The sequence below is a fragment of the Tyto alba genome, unplaced genomic scaffold (genome assembly GCF_018691265.1).
Source record: "Tyto alba isolate M040663 unplaced genomic scaffold, T.alba_DEE_v4.0 Super-Scaffold_5, whole genome shotgun sequence".
Taxonomy (NCBI): Eukaryota; Metazoa; Chordata; class Aves; order Strigiformes; family Tytonidae; genus Tyto; species Tyto alba.
Genome location: NW_024881326.1, coordinates 19344894 through 19363672, shown reverse-complemented (window position 1 = coordinate 19363672; position 18779 = coordinate 19344894). Strand labels below are relative to the sequence as shown.

The 18779-nt window shown below is 35.6% G+C and overlaps 1 protein-coding gene across 3 annotated transcripts in view; it reads right to left on the bottom strand.

Moving 5' to 3' along the window:
• The window catches only part of DIAPH2 (diaphanous related formin 2), a 248629-nt gene that overhangs the window by 68573 nt on the left and 161277 nt on the right, over positions 1-18779 (bottom strand). For all 3 annotated transcript variants that reach the window (XM_032982709.2, XM_032982710.2, XM_032982711.2), the window contains 2 exons: positions 16233-16368; positions 462-557 (listed from right to left, as the gene is read on the bottom strand). In XM_032982709.2, coding sequence (XP_032838600.2) covers positions 462-557; positions 16233-16368 — 232 coding nt within the window. The remainder of the gene's footprint in view (positions 1-461; positions 558-16232; positions 16369-18779) is intronic.

The window sequence follows — 18779 nt, the reverse complement described above, 5'->3', positions numbered from 1 at the left end:
CTGAAGAAAGTGAAACTATTTTATTGTAATTTAACTTCTATGACTACACACACTGTAACTTCCAACTAAACCAGAATATATCTAAGATCAGTGCTTGAAAAAGTCTACCAGCTATATGCCCAAATTCTTATTGATAAGAAGCCAATATTTTTCACAGAGCCACAGACAATAAATTAATTATACTTATGGTTTTGAAGATTAAGACAAATATACTTCATGCAGCATTGCTTTAAATGCTATTTCAAACACAATAGGAACCCTTGTCACATTTTAGAATGCAGTTATTTGCAGATAGAGCAACAAGTTAAAAATCCATGATCACAAATAACATGCTGAGTTTTCACATTAGCTCGATGACCAACAGTAGCTTTATGGTTGTCAGTGAAAACTGTTGGCAAATCTTTGCTAAACAACTTCTGCCCACTCAGTTTATAACTAAAAGTTTTTAGAAAGCATCTTACCTTGTCCTCTTGGTGTTCGTTTCCTGCGATCTCTGAATGCTGCTCCTGACTGCAAGGCCTCAAGTAGACTATCCATCACTCCTGTCTCATCACCCTCTGGGAAAGGATAAAAACAATATTAATCTCAGTGCAACTGAAAACAGAGTTTAGAAAGAAAAAAGTGAAAGAGTTGTCAAGTTTACATAATGCTTCCAAATAAAACACGTATACATTTTAATGCAATGGATGCTGTCAGTGCTTCAGATATCACTGTCTAGTTTGTGTATGATGCTCTATTAAGCAGAATTGATGCAAATCCTACTCTTCCTTTAACTTAGAGATGTTATCTTGTGCATTATTGATGACAACTTTTGCATGCAAATAGATGGCTGCTGGTGATTGACTGCTGTTTCAGTGTTAAATTCTTTTAAGACATTTCTGAAGTAGAAAAAGGTCACCTCCTTTTGATTTAATCAACGCACATGGAAAAATCTGGTGAAACTGAATGGCATAAAGTTAAATACTGTAGTACTACAAATATTTTATACACTGCCTCCTGTCTTCATGATGCATTGAATCCTTGGAAAATTCACCTATACAACATGAGGATACATATGCCATATAGTACACATGTAACAGTATACCATGGATGATCTTAACATAAGGTAAGGAAAGAACAAAGAGAAGAGAATCATGCAGTGAAAATAGGTGGCATAACATTCCTTAAAAGCTGAATTCTACTTCTGCTAAATCTTTCTCTTTCTTTTTTTACATCCAAGATAACCTGTAGCCTTTAAATTGCTGGACTTTATGATGCATTATGAACATCTGGGTAGAAAGATTACTTCCTTTTTATGTATTTTAAATCTTTAACTTCCTTTGCATTTCAGTCTGTTAATAACAGTTGATAGCAGCATTCAACAACATGAGAAATAGAGGTCAAAGAACTGCAGTGTTATAAAACTACTGATGAATGCGTCTTTTTCTGTTCGCATGTCTGTGTTATAAGCCAAAACTAAAATATAGACTAGACTCAGCAGGTAGGTGGACATTTTATTCACATCTCTCAGACTTAAAAAGTTAATATAGATTTCCCCATTGCAGAGTGGGAAGATAATTACTTTCTGCAAAAGGTTTACATTACAGTAAAGCACTTCTGACTCACACGAAGTGTAGGAGGTTAAATGCACATTCAAACTCTCAAATGTTCAAGTTTAAAATCAGCTTATTAATGGAAAAGGTACTCTGCTCTGGTTCTCTATTACATATAGTTTTTTTAGACTAAATCTAGATCTGATAGAAGAGCACACCAATCCTAAAACAGTACCTGGTTCAAATTTCTACATCATGCTCATCAGTGTAACTACTTGATAAATTTAAATTATATATCAATGCAATTTGAACCATTATGTATAATATACAACACATACAAAAAGTTCTCTCCAGTGTTAGATGAAAGAAAGCAGAGCAAGAGTACCAACCAGCAGAAGACTCTGAAATACCAGTTTTAATTACATTCCAACTAAAACTCTTAGAAAACTAAGCTCCTGCAAAATAAGTAAATTAGCTTCTATCAATTCACATTCAAATATACAACACCAGAATCTTGTGTAAAGCATACAACAATTAGTTTTCTTTCTGCTCCTTATCCTACACATACTTATTCATTGATTTGTTGTTGGTTCTGTATTAAAATTATTTTCTAAATCAAAGGTCTGTGAATACACTTTGTCCGAACTAACACACTTCAAGTTGTCTGAAACATTTAATGAACATGACTGTAATATAGAATTAGTTAATATGTTAGAATATTTTAATATTTTATGTGTAGAAAAATTACAATATTATTCAATTTTAATTGAAAGTAAGATTTGGCAGAGTTTATTCAAAAAAAACAAAAATCCTTCAATACTTCATAAATGTTTATGCAGCCTTCCACTTCTTTTTTGCTGAGTGTGCTACTCTATCTGCTAATTACTGCAACTGCTAAAAAACACCCTATTTTTGGAATATCAAAATATACAATATGAAGACACATTAAGGAAGCTGTAGAACACAGTGATGAGATTTTTTAATTCCTCAAAGTGAAATTTATGCTAGGTCTGATTTCAGCACTGCATCTTAATCAAAGTCATCAAATGATCAAGTGGGAACCAGATAAAGAACTGCATTTTCTGTTAGCCTTCATTAAAATTCATAAATAAAATTCAACAGAAATTTGAGCCTTTCCCCACAGTTTTTGCTGAGGTACTTCACAAATTACCAGCTATCTCCTTGATTTGTCCTCTTTTTTTTTTTTTGTTGTTGTTTTTTTGTTTTTGTTTTTTTGTTTGTTTGTTTTTTGTAATACAACCAACTTGCAGACACAAATCAGAAACAATGAAAAAAACTACCAGAAGTTTCTAAACCAAGAAACTTATTTTCAACAGAAACTGTCAGTGAAATAAAGTACATACTCCATATTTCTCTTTTATATATCTTCCATTGTACACAAGGATAGGGGTTTCACCTGGAACAAGTAAATTTCTTCCTCATTCTTTCTTCTCCAAGTTGGTCCCAAGCATTATAGAGATAGCAAATGGATGCATGTAAAAAAATTTCCAAGCTGTTTCCCTCTTATGACTGGTTTGATTAGCCTCAAAGAGCCAGATTTATTATAGGTATTAAACAAAATAATTCTTAATCATTAATTGTTGTGTTAACTACAAGCCCAGTTTTGTTTAATTTGGATTTCACACTAATATTCTACTGCAGATTTGGTTTAGCACATAGAGTCTTCTTTGAAAATTAGTCTGTTTTTAGGAGGTTACAGTAAGACTTGTCCTATTAGAGGTGCCACAATTTAGACCAGTGTTAGTCAACAGATTTTGGCTAATTTTAATGATAATAATGAAGACAAAAATAAATTTCCTCTCCCATAGAACAATATTATTGCTTCTTCTGCTAAAGAGCCACAAGCAAGCTGAGAGGCACAGACAGGGAGAAAAAAAAATACAATGAACAAATAAAGTCACATTTGAGATGAGCAGACAATCTTAATATTAAGATACCTGAACTTTTCATAATTTTTGACCAGTTATAGGAAACAGAAGAGAATGAAGGAACATGAAAAGGAATTAGAGCAGGCTATAACATGATAGTGTACACAAAAAAGACTGGAATAAGCTCCATCAACTTACAAATGCTGAGGAATAGTCATATCATGCATCTATAAGCAAATTTGCTATGTATAAAGCCAATACTCTGGATTTTACACTTTGCTTTTATAAATAATAAACTTTAGACAAACTGGTCTTAATAAGCATTTAGTGTTTGTGGTCAGATTTTTATGTTAAATGACATTCTAAATATTAGTACTCTGGAACTAGGCTGTAAATTTCAAAAAAGGAGACCTTTGATAAACCATAAGAAATTGAATCAGAAAATGAAGATTTGGATGTACAAAAGAGTAGGGGGTGAGGGGTGAAAGACAGTATAACAGAAGAGTGACCATTGCTAGACATGTATAATAATCTCACCACAGTATGCAATGTTAATGCACACAAATAGTACCACCCCTTGGAACAAAGACACACTAGATAAATGACCACTAATAAGTAATGTCAAATCAACTAATATAAAGTTGTCTCAGCTGGTGTGGAAGTAAATCACAAATCTCTACGAAATTAATTTCAAATTACCAAACACCACTTATTCTTGTTATTAAATGGCTAATGTAGAGTTTGTGTATCAGAAAAACCAAAACATTAGCTCAGGGTAAAAAAAGTATGATAGTCTTCACCTGATAGTAGTTTTGAAGACAACAGAACACAAAATTATGAGAGTATAGTTCTGCTAAAGATATTAGACTAAATTTATGGTTTATGGTTTCCGTTAATACAATATAGTGCACTGCATTTGGCTAGAAAAGTTCTCTCATTTATCTGGTCTTCAACATTTCATATAATGGCTGTTTAATTCATCAGTGGAAGGTGTAAAAGATGGTCATTAGTAAAATATCTGGATAAGTAACAACAAAAGGTTGTTTATAGATAGGAAGCTTTAAGTTTTGAGAACTTATCAGCTGAATTCTTCTGAAAACCTAATTAGTGGATTTGCCATAACAACAGATGACATACAAATTGAAAATACTAACATTTTAGAAGACAACATCGAACATGCAGAGGATTTGGAATAATGAAATAAATTAAAATAAAAGAAATAGAATTAGTGTGTATAACTTCAAGTGCAAGTCAGGAGCTCTTCACTAGGGAATGACAGAGCTCCAATATAAAGAGATGACCAAAGAAACAATGAGGAATTACCAATCTGATCAGTGTGTTAAAAAGTCAACATACTCTATTTCCAGTAGCAGTGATACATAAGCTTGATTATGGCATTCCCAGAATACCAGTCACAACTGGAAAAGCCTTTACAATAACTAGGGGAGAAGATTCTAACAAGAAATGCCTAAGGCAGCACCATTTCTTTAGACTACTTAAAGCACTCACTGAAAAGAGTGCTTAGAATCTTTAAAGTCCCAAGACAGAAAAAACTTCTCCCAACAGACAACTTCCCCAGGAGATGGCTGGTTTGGTACAGCAGCGAACAGGAAAACATTCAGGCTGAGTTAGTGGAAGTATCTTTACAATCAGAAATTACGTTCTAGAACACTTTTCCAAACAAGACTGTGGGAATAAGTAGTCTAGATATTTAAAGGATGAAGCAAAATATACTGAAAGGACTTATGTGATATAGCACAGGCAATAATAGGAGCGTAAGTCACATGATCTTTTCAATCCATTCTACCTAAAGCATCCATCTACAATGCCTTACTGATTGGTGTACATTTAGAAAGGGTACGTGATCCAGTGGGGAACGGAGTGCAAGAAACCAATTATTGGCACTTAGGCTGCTGTGTAAGTTACAGTGTGAAGAACACATTTCCCATGTGTCTGTAGCATGAACTAAGCCTTTACTTTTGAGCAAATGTTTTTATTTTCAAATATACTCTAGTGCAGATATGACCTTTAGATTTATGAGGAAAACTGTCCTTCCAAACAACAACTGTTTAGAATATTTATCAAGACAAAAATACTAGAAAGTGTACGATCAGGTATGACTAGTCTGTCTTCATTTTTCATCATATAACACATTGAATTCAAAACTTCACAATCAACTAGCAGTTTAATTCTGATGTAAAGTACTTCCCAAATAAATAAATATAATATATAAATATACCGTATAATCTATTTCCAGAACATTATATTTAAACTTCGGCTTTCTAAAGACAGATAACCTATCCCAAACTCAAGCCATTCTTTTTTATATTTTATCAATTAGCAAATGGCATGTGGAGATGGAACAACAATATTAACTTTACAATTTTAAATATTTAGAAAGATCCAAGAAAAGAAACATTTTCTACAAAGGTAAAATTAATGTAAATGTGCCTTTGCGTGTGCAATACTATTGCAATCTTTCCTGCAATAGTATTATACAGTCTTTAAGCTTTCCTTTGTAAAATATAAAATCAAAACTTACAAGAATAATAATCACTAACTGAAGGACTAAGAGTATCAAGCACGCTTTTAGACAAGTCCTGTTATCACTGACTGAGCCTCCCACTTCTGCTTTATATGTACATTTAGGTTTTTTAATTGTCGCCCTCCTTACACAGAAATCCCTCTAGAAAAAGTATTAAGACAGGAAACATTAGAAAAAAAAAAAGTCAAGATGCTTTACTGTTCTGTATGCCTTATGTTGCTTGTATCCACTGTATAAGAATATGTGTAAAAACAGTTCAAGCAGCTAATACAGTCCAGAGATAAAGCTCGTCAACCACGGGAGGTCTTTTACCCAACACAAGTAAGTATATGGAGCTGACATTTAACCTACCTCTGGAACACAGCAGAGGGATTCAAGTATCTTAATTTTTAAAAATAATTATTTGAACCAGCCTGCTCATGCACTATATTATGACTATATCTGACATAGACATAGAACTAAGATTCCTCAGTATAGGTAGGTAATTTATTTTAGCATAATCTATACACTGCTAAATTAACCATGAGGACTGTGTTATAAAGGTAGAAAACAAACACTCGAAAATGATGGAGAATGTTTACTCTATCTTGTTTTTCACAGAGCAAATGCAATCCTTCACCTGGTTCTGTAGCCATTTTCTCTGTTTCAACAGAGTTCCTCTGAAACAGAGGAACCATTTCAACGTGGAGATGAGGATAAAGTCTTTCCCTTTGCTATTACTGCCAGCATCTTATGAAATAAAATCCTTAAGTTAGATTTAAAATCCTTTCTGTTGATATTACATTCCTTTATCACTTCCTGACAAATCTCACGTAAACACCAAAAAGAGACCCCAACTTCCATACTTCCCAACATTAAATGCTAAATAATGTTCTTTTCTATTTATAACTCATATGATTAAAATAAGAATTTAAGTTGACAAAAAATATACAGGTAAAATATCATTTTTTCAGTAGCCTGAGGAGCAATAAAAGCTACAGCTGAGCCAGGACAACAGGTTGTACTGTCTTGTTTTATTGTTTTTTTAAATAACTGCTGCTAAAATTTCATATTGGAAACTGAAATGTATTTAATCTGTTGTAGCCTATGATGCTTTTAAAGTCATTCTTGCAATTAAAAGAGCACTGCTGAAAAGTCACACTAGAAAACGCAGTAGTGCTCTGCTTGGGGACTAACACAAACCACGACTGATAAATGAACATAAAATCAGAGCTCTTTCATAGACTTTACATAAAGATGGGAATATTTAACTTCTTGGGTTGCCTCTGATTCAGTAGGCATTCCTGAACTTCCTTCTGTGGTATTGGCTGCCCCTGACTATTTCAACTTCATGGGAGTTTTTGCTTTCTCTCCTCTAAAAATAGGTCCGTCCTTTCTTCAGGAAGACAAGTAACAATTTCCCTGAAGCCAAGCTTATTTCTTATGAGCTATTTTTAAAATATTTTTTGAATATTTAAGTTCTTTTTTTTACTATTTTTTTTTAAAGTATAAGTATTTAAATATTTTAATTTCCCTTCCCCTGCCTTCATTACAGAACACAAAGAAAGAGTAGATTCAGGTCAGATCTTAAAGTACATTTGGAAGAGGTTTTACCTAAACATTGCCTCTGCACGTCAGCTGTATTTCCACATACTAAATAAACAGGTATGGCCTTCCCAGCTCAAAATGTTCAGTACATACTAGAGAATGGATTCAAAAGCATAACTTTCTGGTTTAGATTGGAAGAACTAGAAACTTGGTAAGACCTATTTCAGTTTCTTTTTGTGGTCTTTATTGCACAGTTTTACCCCAGCCTTCAGCGTATTATCATCTATCAAAAAGATAGGAATAAGCAACTTCTGTCATTTTTTTCAGGACTTTCATGATGACTGCTTTTTCAGTTTGCACTAGAAAGAAGGCTATTTTGATTAGAACAAAAAATAACCCAATAACTACTACTGTACTTAAATGAAATGTAAGAATTGAGGCAGCACTATTGATGGTAAAATGAAACAAGAAGATTGGTTAGGCTTTTTAAGTTACTTGAATAACAGGACTACAGAAACTCTGCTTCAGTTGAAGCTTCAACAGAGCTCAGCACATGCACCCAAAGTATGATCCACCTCCTATCTATTTGGTTTCTTCAGTTCAGATTCACAGCAAAGGCTCTGAGACGCCCTGGGAACATGCTCTCATTTCTGCAGTGTTTTGCTGCCTTTGTTTTTACTTGTCTGCACTGATTACTTCAGGAATACCCATATATTTTACTGGTGCACTTTCATTGTCCAGTAAAGACAATACCCATGTGTACTTTTGCAAAACATCTCGTACTCATCATTACAACTACACTAATTGTAAACTAATCTAAGTTAATAAAAATCATTGGGCAAAACTTTACAGGAACTTCCCAGGAAATTTGGGCCCTTACTGAAAGAGTGCAGTCAAATGTCACATTAGGTAACACATGTTGTCTACCTGCCTGTGGCTCCAATGGTTTCAGAATTATACTTCTATTCACAGCTTGCACTACCCTGTTTTGCTTTGAACTTCAGTAATTTTCTTAAGTCTAATGTGTGCCCTGTATAAACTTTTAAACAAGACTCTTTATTCACAATCAGTTCTAGAATTTTTAATTGCAATATATTAACTTTAAAAGGTCAGTTTTCAGTGTCTTTTGGAAAGTGTGGTTTTATGTTCTCCTCATATATTTGCATTTTATTCATTTGCTAAATTCATTTTGCATGCATAATAAATATCTTCAGGAAGCAGTCTTTGTCAGCATTGTGCACTAGAATATAGTCTCATGACTGTTATTTACTTTTTAATTAAACGAGAACAAGTTAGGACAGTATGACTGATAAGTGAACCTATACCTCATGTCAGTTTACAAAACAAGCCAAATCCTTGCTTACATACCAATTAAGCTCATTGTTTATGATAACCTGATCTCAGGCTTACATAAAGTTAATAGAATGAGAAAAAATGTGCTTTGTTGGACTGGCAGGTTATTGAAAACAATTTTTTGAAATGCACACACTTTTTCATTTTCAGAAAACGTCACAATGGTCAAGGTCTACATCAGCAGGAATGTATTTAATTGAAATGCATCAGCAGTACTCCTGGGGCCTTGTTCTGAATGGACTTATGCCCCTTGCAAGGATGAGTTTCACTAAACTTAAGAAAAGAATTTTAACATGGATTGGTTGGTAACAAAGGGGAAGGAATTCTATGTGTGAAGGAAAAGATTGTTCAGCTCAAAAAAATGAAAGAAAAATGACTGTATGATACCTAAATGATTAAATGCATCTGCAATCAAGCTGCTTGATGGCTAAGCTTCAGTCACAATACTAAACAACTTTTAATTTATGTGATCAGCAGATACATAAGGCAGCACAAAATCATCAATATTTTCAGCATTAGAAAGTAATTTCTTGTTGTTGAACAACTGCTCCAGTATTTGAGGGAAGAAACCAGCCTTGGGAACATGTTTTGAGGAAGTGGGATTTCTTCTATGCTTTTTTTTTTTTTTCCTTCACTGTTTCTGTTGAGTTTGACTGGGACAGAGTTCATTGTCTTCCCAGTAGCTAGTATGGGGCTGTGGTTTGGATTTGTGCTGGAAACATCGCTGATAACACAGGGATGTTTCCGTTCCTGCTGAGCAGGGCTCGCACAGAGCCAAGGCCTTTCCTGCTCCTCACCCCACCCCAGCAGCCAGGGGCTGGGGGGGCACAAGGAGCTGGGAGGGGGCACAGCCGGGACAGCTGCCCCCAACTGACCCCAGGGATGTCCCAGACCATGCGGCGTCACGCTCAGCATGTACAGCTGGGGGAAGGAGGAGGAAGGGGGGGATGCGGAGAGCGATGGCGTTTCCCTTCCCAAGTCACCGTTACGTGTGATGGAGCCCGGCTGGCCTGGAGGTGGCTGAACCTGCCGGCCCGTGGGAAGTGGGGGGTGAATTCCTTGGTTTGCTTTGCTTGTACGCTCAGCTTTTGCTTTCCCTAATAAACTGTCTTTATCTCAACACACCAGTTTTCTCACTCTTACCCTTCTGATTCTCTCCCCCGTCGCACTGGGTGGGGAGTGAGCGAGTGGCTGCACAGGGCTTAGTTACCAGCTGGGGTTAAACCATGACTCTATTATTTCTCTTGAGCTGTTTTTGACCCATATTAATAACATTTACAGTAATTTTGACATCCCCTTCATTCTCAAGATGGCTTCAAACTCCTGCATAAATGGATCTTTAAAAATTTTGAGCAACTCATGGATAATTGCCTCGAAGAATTAAAAAAATCAAACCTCATCCTGGTTCTAGAGATGCCCACATTTAAGTATAATGTAAATCTCCATCTGATTTTTTTCTGTGATTATTATATTTCAGGAAGAGTGCAGCATATTCAGACAGACCATCAACATCAATATGAAAGATAATGACTTCCCAAGGGAATTGTAACACTTGCCTCATTGGCATCCAGCACCATAAGCTAATAATCTGTAGAATGTAAATGAGCCCCAAGTTTTATCACTCCAGGTACTCCATGCAGTCACTAGTCAATATATAAATTCAAAAGATTAAGGCTAAGACATAAACATAATATGTATCTCATAATAAACTTAGTATGGATTTCTATTTATGTTAAAGGACATAGAAGGAAGACATAACAATTGTGAAAGCACAGAATCATTAGAAAACTGTAGCAAGTAACCTTCTTGAATTGTATCCTGCAACAATCAATGCAAGTGTAACAAGAGTTCAAGGAAACACAACAGAATTATTACCGATACTAGTACAGATCAGTTTGAATAAATAGCATATGAATTCCTTTATATAAGAGTACTTGAAAAAGGAAAGTAGGAATATCCATCAACCACTAGCACGGAACTTCATTTCCATTATCTTCATCTGCATCGGGAGAGAATGTTAGTATGTCTTCAAAACAATTAATTCAATACTAATTGGGACTGAGGAAGCTCATTCTATCTTTTATCCTAATACTGGTAGTTAAAAGGTGATTTTAATTGCCATAGTAATCAGATATAATGAGGAGCAAAACTGTTTCTGATTAAATAACATTTGCGTCAGAATTGCTGTTATATGCTCTTCAGCTCCTAGGAAGCTGTCTTCGGTTCTTTTTTTCTCTCTCTTGTTCAGATATGCACATGGAAGCAGTGCTGCAAGAATTTTGCAGATGTTAAGTCAGATGGAAGTCATGAAAGACTATGTATAAATGTATCATAGCCCAGTCTGATACAGCCCTCAAAAAATAGGAATTACTACTGAAAAACAGCTATAAAGAATGTTCTCTTTCCATAAGAGCTAGTGAATGCTAAAGAAGATAAAGGACTGTTAAGTCCATTTCCTGCAGAATTCCTCTCCCGTAATGAGAAAGAATGGTTCATGATGCAGACTGTGAAATTCAAGATCTCTAGGCTGTAAGTCACTTAAGTCTTTCTATGTCTCCATACTTCACAAGGAAAACAGGCACACAGAAGTACCTTAATAGTGCAGGAAATAAAACAAACAGATGCATAAGTAATAGCCGAGTGAAAAAAACACCAAAAAGGATCAAATATTCCAAAGCCCCTACAGCTACAACTGAGGAGGTGGAGCTGAGCATCCACAGCAGTATTGTTTGGAAGACAGTACAACAGTGGCCCAAACATCTTGCTATGGCTTTGACTGCACCACAGCTCACAGTAAGAGATGTTTAGGCACTACATAATGGGAAATACGTATAATAGCAAGAATTTTTTAAATGGAGGTTTTGATATTAAATAACAGGTCTCACTATAAATTGTTTCAAGGCATACTTTTAAATCAACGATATATGAAATACAGATTTTCACTAAGAACAGTTTAAAATTTATTCTGGAAAACATTAGTGCAAATAAGAGAATTCCATGACAATATAAAAATTTACTTCTCTTGGCCAGATTCAACCAATTTAACAATTTTTATATGTTTAACTATTTTTTAATCAGTCTTTAAACAACTACTTTTATATGGATATTAATATTTTCCTCAAAAATGCTTCCCGCATTGAACAGATAGGGAAAAATAGTGTTAAATTCTCACCATATTTCTCAGAAACTTTGAGGTGTTCCGTAAGTTGAGCACCACATAATGCCTTGTCTATCACATTGCTTTTATAGAAAGTCACAAAAGCTGTTTTTGACTCAAGGCATTACACAGCCTTTTCTGTCCAAAACATCTCATTTGTATCAATAAACTTATCCCCAAAAATGCCAAATCCATTGACTATACCTGAAGAAACAACTTCAAACAGAACTCACTTCAAGATAAACCACAATCTCAAAAGATCTTAGTCTCATTTAATATTTACTTTTGTTTAACCGAGAACCACTTAACCTTTCTGCATATATTACTGTGTTTATTTACCAAAAAAAAAAAAAAAAACAAAACCCAACCCAATCCACACTGATATAATACATTTTTCTTGAGGCAAAGAGAAGCATACATGCTAGATAAGTTTCTACTGTAATTTTTTATTTTAGAAGGTATATGTTAGTTTTGTCACCTATCAGCCCACTTTCGGCTTTGCACAGCAAAACTTGTATTTTGAAATGTGGATGTGTTTTAAAGTTTAGAGTTACTTAGGTTTGTCCACACTGTCCAGTGTAAAACACTTCAAAATGTAAATGGAGTTGAAAGCTTTTTTACATTCATTGTTACCCTACATATTTTGGAATATTTAGCAGGATTTATATCAGTTTGCATATAGTATTTATGTGGCATCTCAGTTACACAAAGCACAAACCACCGAACTGAATAGACTGCTCTTTAACACATGGGCAACTCTGAGTTTACTTCATAACTAGGTATTATACAGGACAGTTGTTGATTCCGGCCGCACTGCAGTTTTCTGCTCTCTCAGTTACACCAAGAAACAGATATTAATTGTAAACTTTAATTAATTCTAATCTGGATTCTCCAGCGGCCACAGAAAAAGTTGTAGCTGTGTAACCAGGTAACAGCAAAAAATACTTATTATCCACACACTAGAAGGCTGGAAACTGTAGGAACCCTGTTACTCTGACCTGAAAGGCTGTAGCACTGTATTAAAATTTTATTCTTGAAGATCTAGCTAGAGAAATAACTGAGAGAGAGTTAGGTTAAAACACCCTTTGGGTGAAAATCACCTTGTCAAAATGACAGATTGAGAGGACATCTGCCTCCTTCCTCAGTCTTCACTTAGCCAAATTTACAAACTATTTATATAAGCACCAATGGGCATATAGAAGTAGATATAGCAAGAAAAAAATAGTTACTTGGTAAAACCAGTTATTTGAATATCAGTGTTGTGGAATCCAGTGGGAATGGAGATATCCCCCCGCCTCCTTCTAAGGCAGTAGAGTTGTAATATGAGAAATGGATATTTCAATATATTTAAAAATTGGAAAAGTTATTTTAGAAGTCTGAAATTAACTTTGTGTCACTGGCTTACAAACATTAGTTATTTAAATGGCCATTTTAGTGCATTTGGCCACGTACATTCACATATTTGCGATTTCAGTAAAAAATAAATATAACGAAAAATTAAACTTTAGTCGTACCTTCTGATCAGAAAAGTCTTTCATGATGAAAAGTAAAATGCTATCAATATACTGAGGCGTATATGTTACTGTTAAGTATGGTCTACTTCTCACCTGTTTAAAAAATTAATGGATGCAGACAGGTATGCACTCACCAATGGAGCTGAAGCAATTTAAGGAGGTAAAACTTCAAACTGTTAGCTACAGCCCTCAAACACAGACCAATTCACTCACAAACAATACTATTCAAGTGCGCTTCTCATACTTTTCAATAGTTAATAAAACACATTACCTGATATTGTCTTAAGTGGTAGTTTAACCTTTCTCAGTATGTCTTCAAGCACACTGGTAGAGAGGAGGGTGATGATGGGATTTTTACTTTTTTCTTACTGCACTCACAGAAAAGTGACTGTCCTTTTTACAAAGGACCTTTTTTTTTTTTTTTGTCAGGTGACAGATATTAAAGAAAGATTAGTCAAATGTTGAAAGAACCGATTAGAAAAGTCTCATTAGACACCTCCATGAGTTTAACTTTACAAAACACAGAAAATGTATTCATGCATGGTGCACTTAAATATTATATTTTGTTTACAGTTAAACTGAAATTATTAGAAGAATCTTTGTACGGTATGAAATTGAAGTTTGTCATCTATACAAAGCAACAGAGTTGTTCACTAAAACTTATGCTACAGTATATTCCATGCAGTGTCACTGTCACTTCAAGCAAGGCCAAAAATAATAGGATTTGTGGTACCACTGCAGAAACCCTCCAAACCAGCCCTAAGGAAGTCACTTTAAAAACAAGAGAAACCAATAAAATAAACAGTGAAATTCTGAGGCTTTGTAACAAAGTGATGTATACAAACACACGAGAATTTTTAACAGATTCCCACATAAATAATTTGTTCTCTATTATGGTATTTGAATTACTGTACATTAATATAAATTCATTTTTTCAACTCAGAATGCAAAGAATGAAGTATTGGGAAGAATAACTTATCACAATCAGCAAATACAATAGCAAATCTAATTTATGATTTCTTAAAATATAATTAATAACACCTATAAAGTGATCACAGAAGAAAGATTATTCACTTGTAAATAAAACTTGTTCTCACTTTGTCCACTTCTTTGTTTTTGCAGATTTATGTATCTGTTTCCCATTTTTACCAAATTTAATCTGTGAAATTACTGAGCAGAAAAAAAAGCCCGAAGTTGTGACACTTGTATACATATGTCAATAAAGAGAAAACAGCACTACCTGCTGAAATCACTGTAAATATGATTCAGTCTGACAACGTAATGCTTAAATAGATAATATATTTGTAAGATATATTGATGTAAGTGTAATTGCAGGTTCTAGAGGAACATGGTTGCCAAACAGGAAGGAGAGGTTGGCTGGCTAACATTCCCTCAGGGCTGGCTGTCCACTCACAGGTCATAGATTTTCACCAGTGATGGGAAGTAAATTTACTGACATGCCAGGAATACTGGCACTCTAAATGTATGTGACACCAAAGAGTATCTTAAGTATTACCTGACAATATTTTTGCGCTACCACATTATCAGTGATGGAAATCCTGACAAGTACCTTGTCTTTTCATGGCTGCATGTTGAACTCCACAGCCATCCTCTTAAAAGTTGGAGTATTTCTGTTTGCCTGGTCTAGTATGTCTCCACTATTTTTCATCCTTGTATAAATTTATTTTACAGATGCTGTATATATGCCCTTGAAAGGCAGTGTTATTTCTAAATTTACCCCCATTCGATCCATCTCCAGCATAGCACTATGGTAGTTTGTCATAATTACATGATTTATTGCAACATCATCCCTGCACAAGGTTAATACATGATCACATCTTCCATAAAATTCAGCATAAGCAAAAAAACCCAAACAGAATTTTTCCATGTGTGTGTACCTGTTAAGACTGTTCAGTGAATAAAAGGGACAAATGTTTCACAGCTGGAACAGATTAGGAGATTAACACAAACTCACGGAAACCGAACAAAAAATAGCAGCCTCAATCTCCTGCACAGTCCAATGCATAGTTTTGCCACCTCTACTTGTCTTCTCAAGTCAAAGAGGTAAAGAATAAATCCTGTATTTTACAGCCTTCTGGAAATCTGCACAGCATCAATATCAGGACCACCTGATTCCTCCTGCTTTCTTACTTTCCTCTCTCTTAGGGTGGCTTCACACAACATACAATATTCTCAGAGCTGACAAGCTCAACACATTGCTTTTCATCATGCTGAAATGTCACTCTGTACTTAGGCTCCAAGCTCAACCAGATTTTCCAACTCCTAATAGCACTGCTGGGAGAACATCCATTATAACATGGAGCCTCCAAGACCCAAAAGAAAGATGTTAATTGCCACCCTACCTTGATGAGAGAGATGTTTACAGAATGAAATTAGCAACAAAGCAAGTAAGATACTACTTCTTAGAAGCAAATCCATATGAAAAAAATCAATTAACTGCTACAAACGAAAACAAGTCAATAATTTAGAACAAAACACCTTGAAAGGAACATTTCACATATTAAGTGGCAGATATGGGATTACACAATCAAGTAGGCTAAAAGAAAACAGAATTCTCACTGAAGAAGTTAACCTTTTTTTTCAGCTTTCAAAACAGACAACAAGTATTTTCTTGTGCTGATCAGGAATAGGCCTTCAGTTTGTTAATCCTTGCTTTCTTTTTAACAAATCTCTCTGCTAGAAGTGATGCCTTACCTTTGTTCATATCAATCAACTGCTGCTTCTTCTTCTGTCGCTCCAGTTTCTCTCGTTCAGCCTTCTCTTTTGCCAATTTGGCCCTCTTTGTTTTCTCTTCCATTTCTCTTCTCTTGTTGTTTTCTTTTAATGCCTCCTGCAATAAAAAAAAAATGAACGTGGATGTCAGTATACTGAGGAAAACTAGAAAAAATAACCTTGTTTGCACAGATACTGTATTTACATCCAATAAATGGGGGGGGAAAACAGGGACTGGCACCCAATACTTCAAGCACCTTTAAAAATCTTAGAGGAAACATAACTTGCCATACTATTTGTACACATTAGCATTATTAAATAAACTAAAGAATGAAAACTGAAATATCTTTGCATTTATGGTGAATTAAAACATTCCAATTTTTTCAGCAGCAACATGTTTGTATTTTTTTTTTTTTTCCTATTAAGACTGTAAAGTCTAGCTTACACCTGTATCTTTCTGTTAGGAGAGATGAGTGGGGATGAAGTCAAGTTCCCACTACAATGGACTTCAATTACAACTGAAACTCAGTTACTAAAATTTAAGCTACAATTCCTCAGATATTTTCATTCAAATAGACAAAGCAGTCTGGACCACTTAAATACACAAAACACATCAAAAGTAATGGAAAAAAGTTTAATTTATAGATTAAAACTCTAAATCTACTCTAAATCTGAGTAAAAAGGTTAGACGAGCTACCAAACTACGAATGTAAGAGAACATCCCTGGGTTAAAAAACAAAACAAAACAAACAACCACTTCCCATGCTCTTGCCTCCATCCATTCTAGAAGATATTCTCCTTTTCCAAAGAAAGTTAATTTTGATTTCTGGCTGTGATGGGTTGACGTCGGCTGGCTGCCAGACACCCACCTAGCCACTCTCTCAGTCACCTCCTCTACAGGGTGGGGAGGGAGTAAGATAAGAAGCTCATGTTTTGAGGGGAAGACAGGGAGATCTCTGACAATTTACTGTCATGGGCAAAACACTCAAGGAAGATTAATTTAACTTATTGTCAGTTAAAATAGAGTTGGATGTGGAGAAACAAAGACAAAAAAATAGAACGCCTCTCCTACCTCCACCTTCTTCTCAAGCTCAACTTCACCTCTTCTTTCCCAGCTCCTCTATGCCCCCCACACGCCCTGAGCAATGTAGCAGGAATGGCGGGAAATGGAGGGTTGCAATCAGCCTGTAACAGTACATCTCTGCCACTCCTTCCTCCTCACTTTTCACCTGCTCTGTGGTAGGTGCTCCCTGCAGGCTCCAGTCTTTCAGGATAAACCTGCTCCAGAGTGGGTCTTCTCCAGGGCCTGCAGGGGCATCCCCGCTCCGGGCCCTGGAGCACGTCCTCCATCCTTCTCTGGCCCTGGTGCTCACAGGGCTGTTTCTCACACCTTCCCCCCTTCACTCCTCACTGTTGTGCCACATGTTGCCCTTTCTTCAACAGGTTTTACACAGGCACCGCCAGCTTCACTGCTGGGCCCAGCTGGGCCATGTGGTGGGGCTGTGGCGGAGCTGCCCAGAACCACCCGGAACCGGCCATGTCCGGCCTGGGGCAGCCCCGGCCTCTCCTCACAGAGGAGGCCACTGCAGCCCCCGGACAACTAAACCCATCATACTTACTGATCACTTTTCACAAAACCCTTCACAACTCCTTTTACAGTGCCTGCTCTCTCAAAAAAGAGAAATATTGGAATTCCCTTAAGCTGTTCCCCAAGATCCTAAATTTCTCCTTAGTTTTGCCATCCCTAAGATTCATTTATCATGAAGGAATTCACTGAAATCCATCACGATGGAATTTCATCTAATGTCACACAGATAGGTATGATAAATGTTTGAGATAATCTTATTACATCATAGAATATCTTTTTATTCACAACAGCTACAAATTTATTGCTCCCTTTCCTCTCCAACTCACAGTTCATTAACATCCTCTATCTACAAGTATTGGAGGTCTGGGCTTCAGGTGACGTTGGGAGTCCCAACACATTATGTCCCACAAGTAGAAAGAAATGATAATGAATCCAAAAATGTCTAAAATTAACACGGCACATGCTCATTAATGAGGTTTCAGCTTAAAAAGCTGAACAGTCAATACTAACCAAGCACAGGGCATAAGATAAATAAATGGTTTCTACGTCAATATTTACTTTATTTCCTACACAAATTAATCATGCCTTAAAAACTAGGAAAATCATGTATGTTCACAGATACAAAGAAAAATACGTCTTTGTAAATATCCAAGACAATATCAGTTATTATTCCACAAGTAACATTTCCTTAATAAATCTGTGGCTGACTCATATTACATATGGTTCTATGTATTCCTCAGGAATTACATTTCGAATGCTTATAAATGAAGATGAGTATTCACCTTACTATGTAGATGCTAGGAAGAAACTATGGACAACAGCTGTCACTTCCAAAAGAAAGTCCTATCTAAAGCACCTGTAAGTGTTAGGAATTATATGAACTATATCAGTATTTGGTAATCCAAGACTCCCAAATGCCCCCAAATACAGAACATTTATTC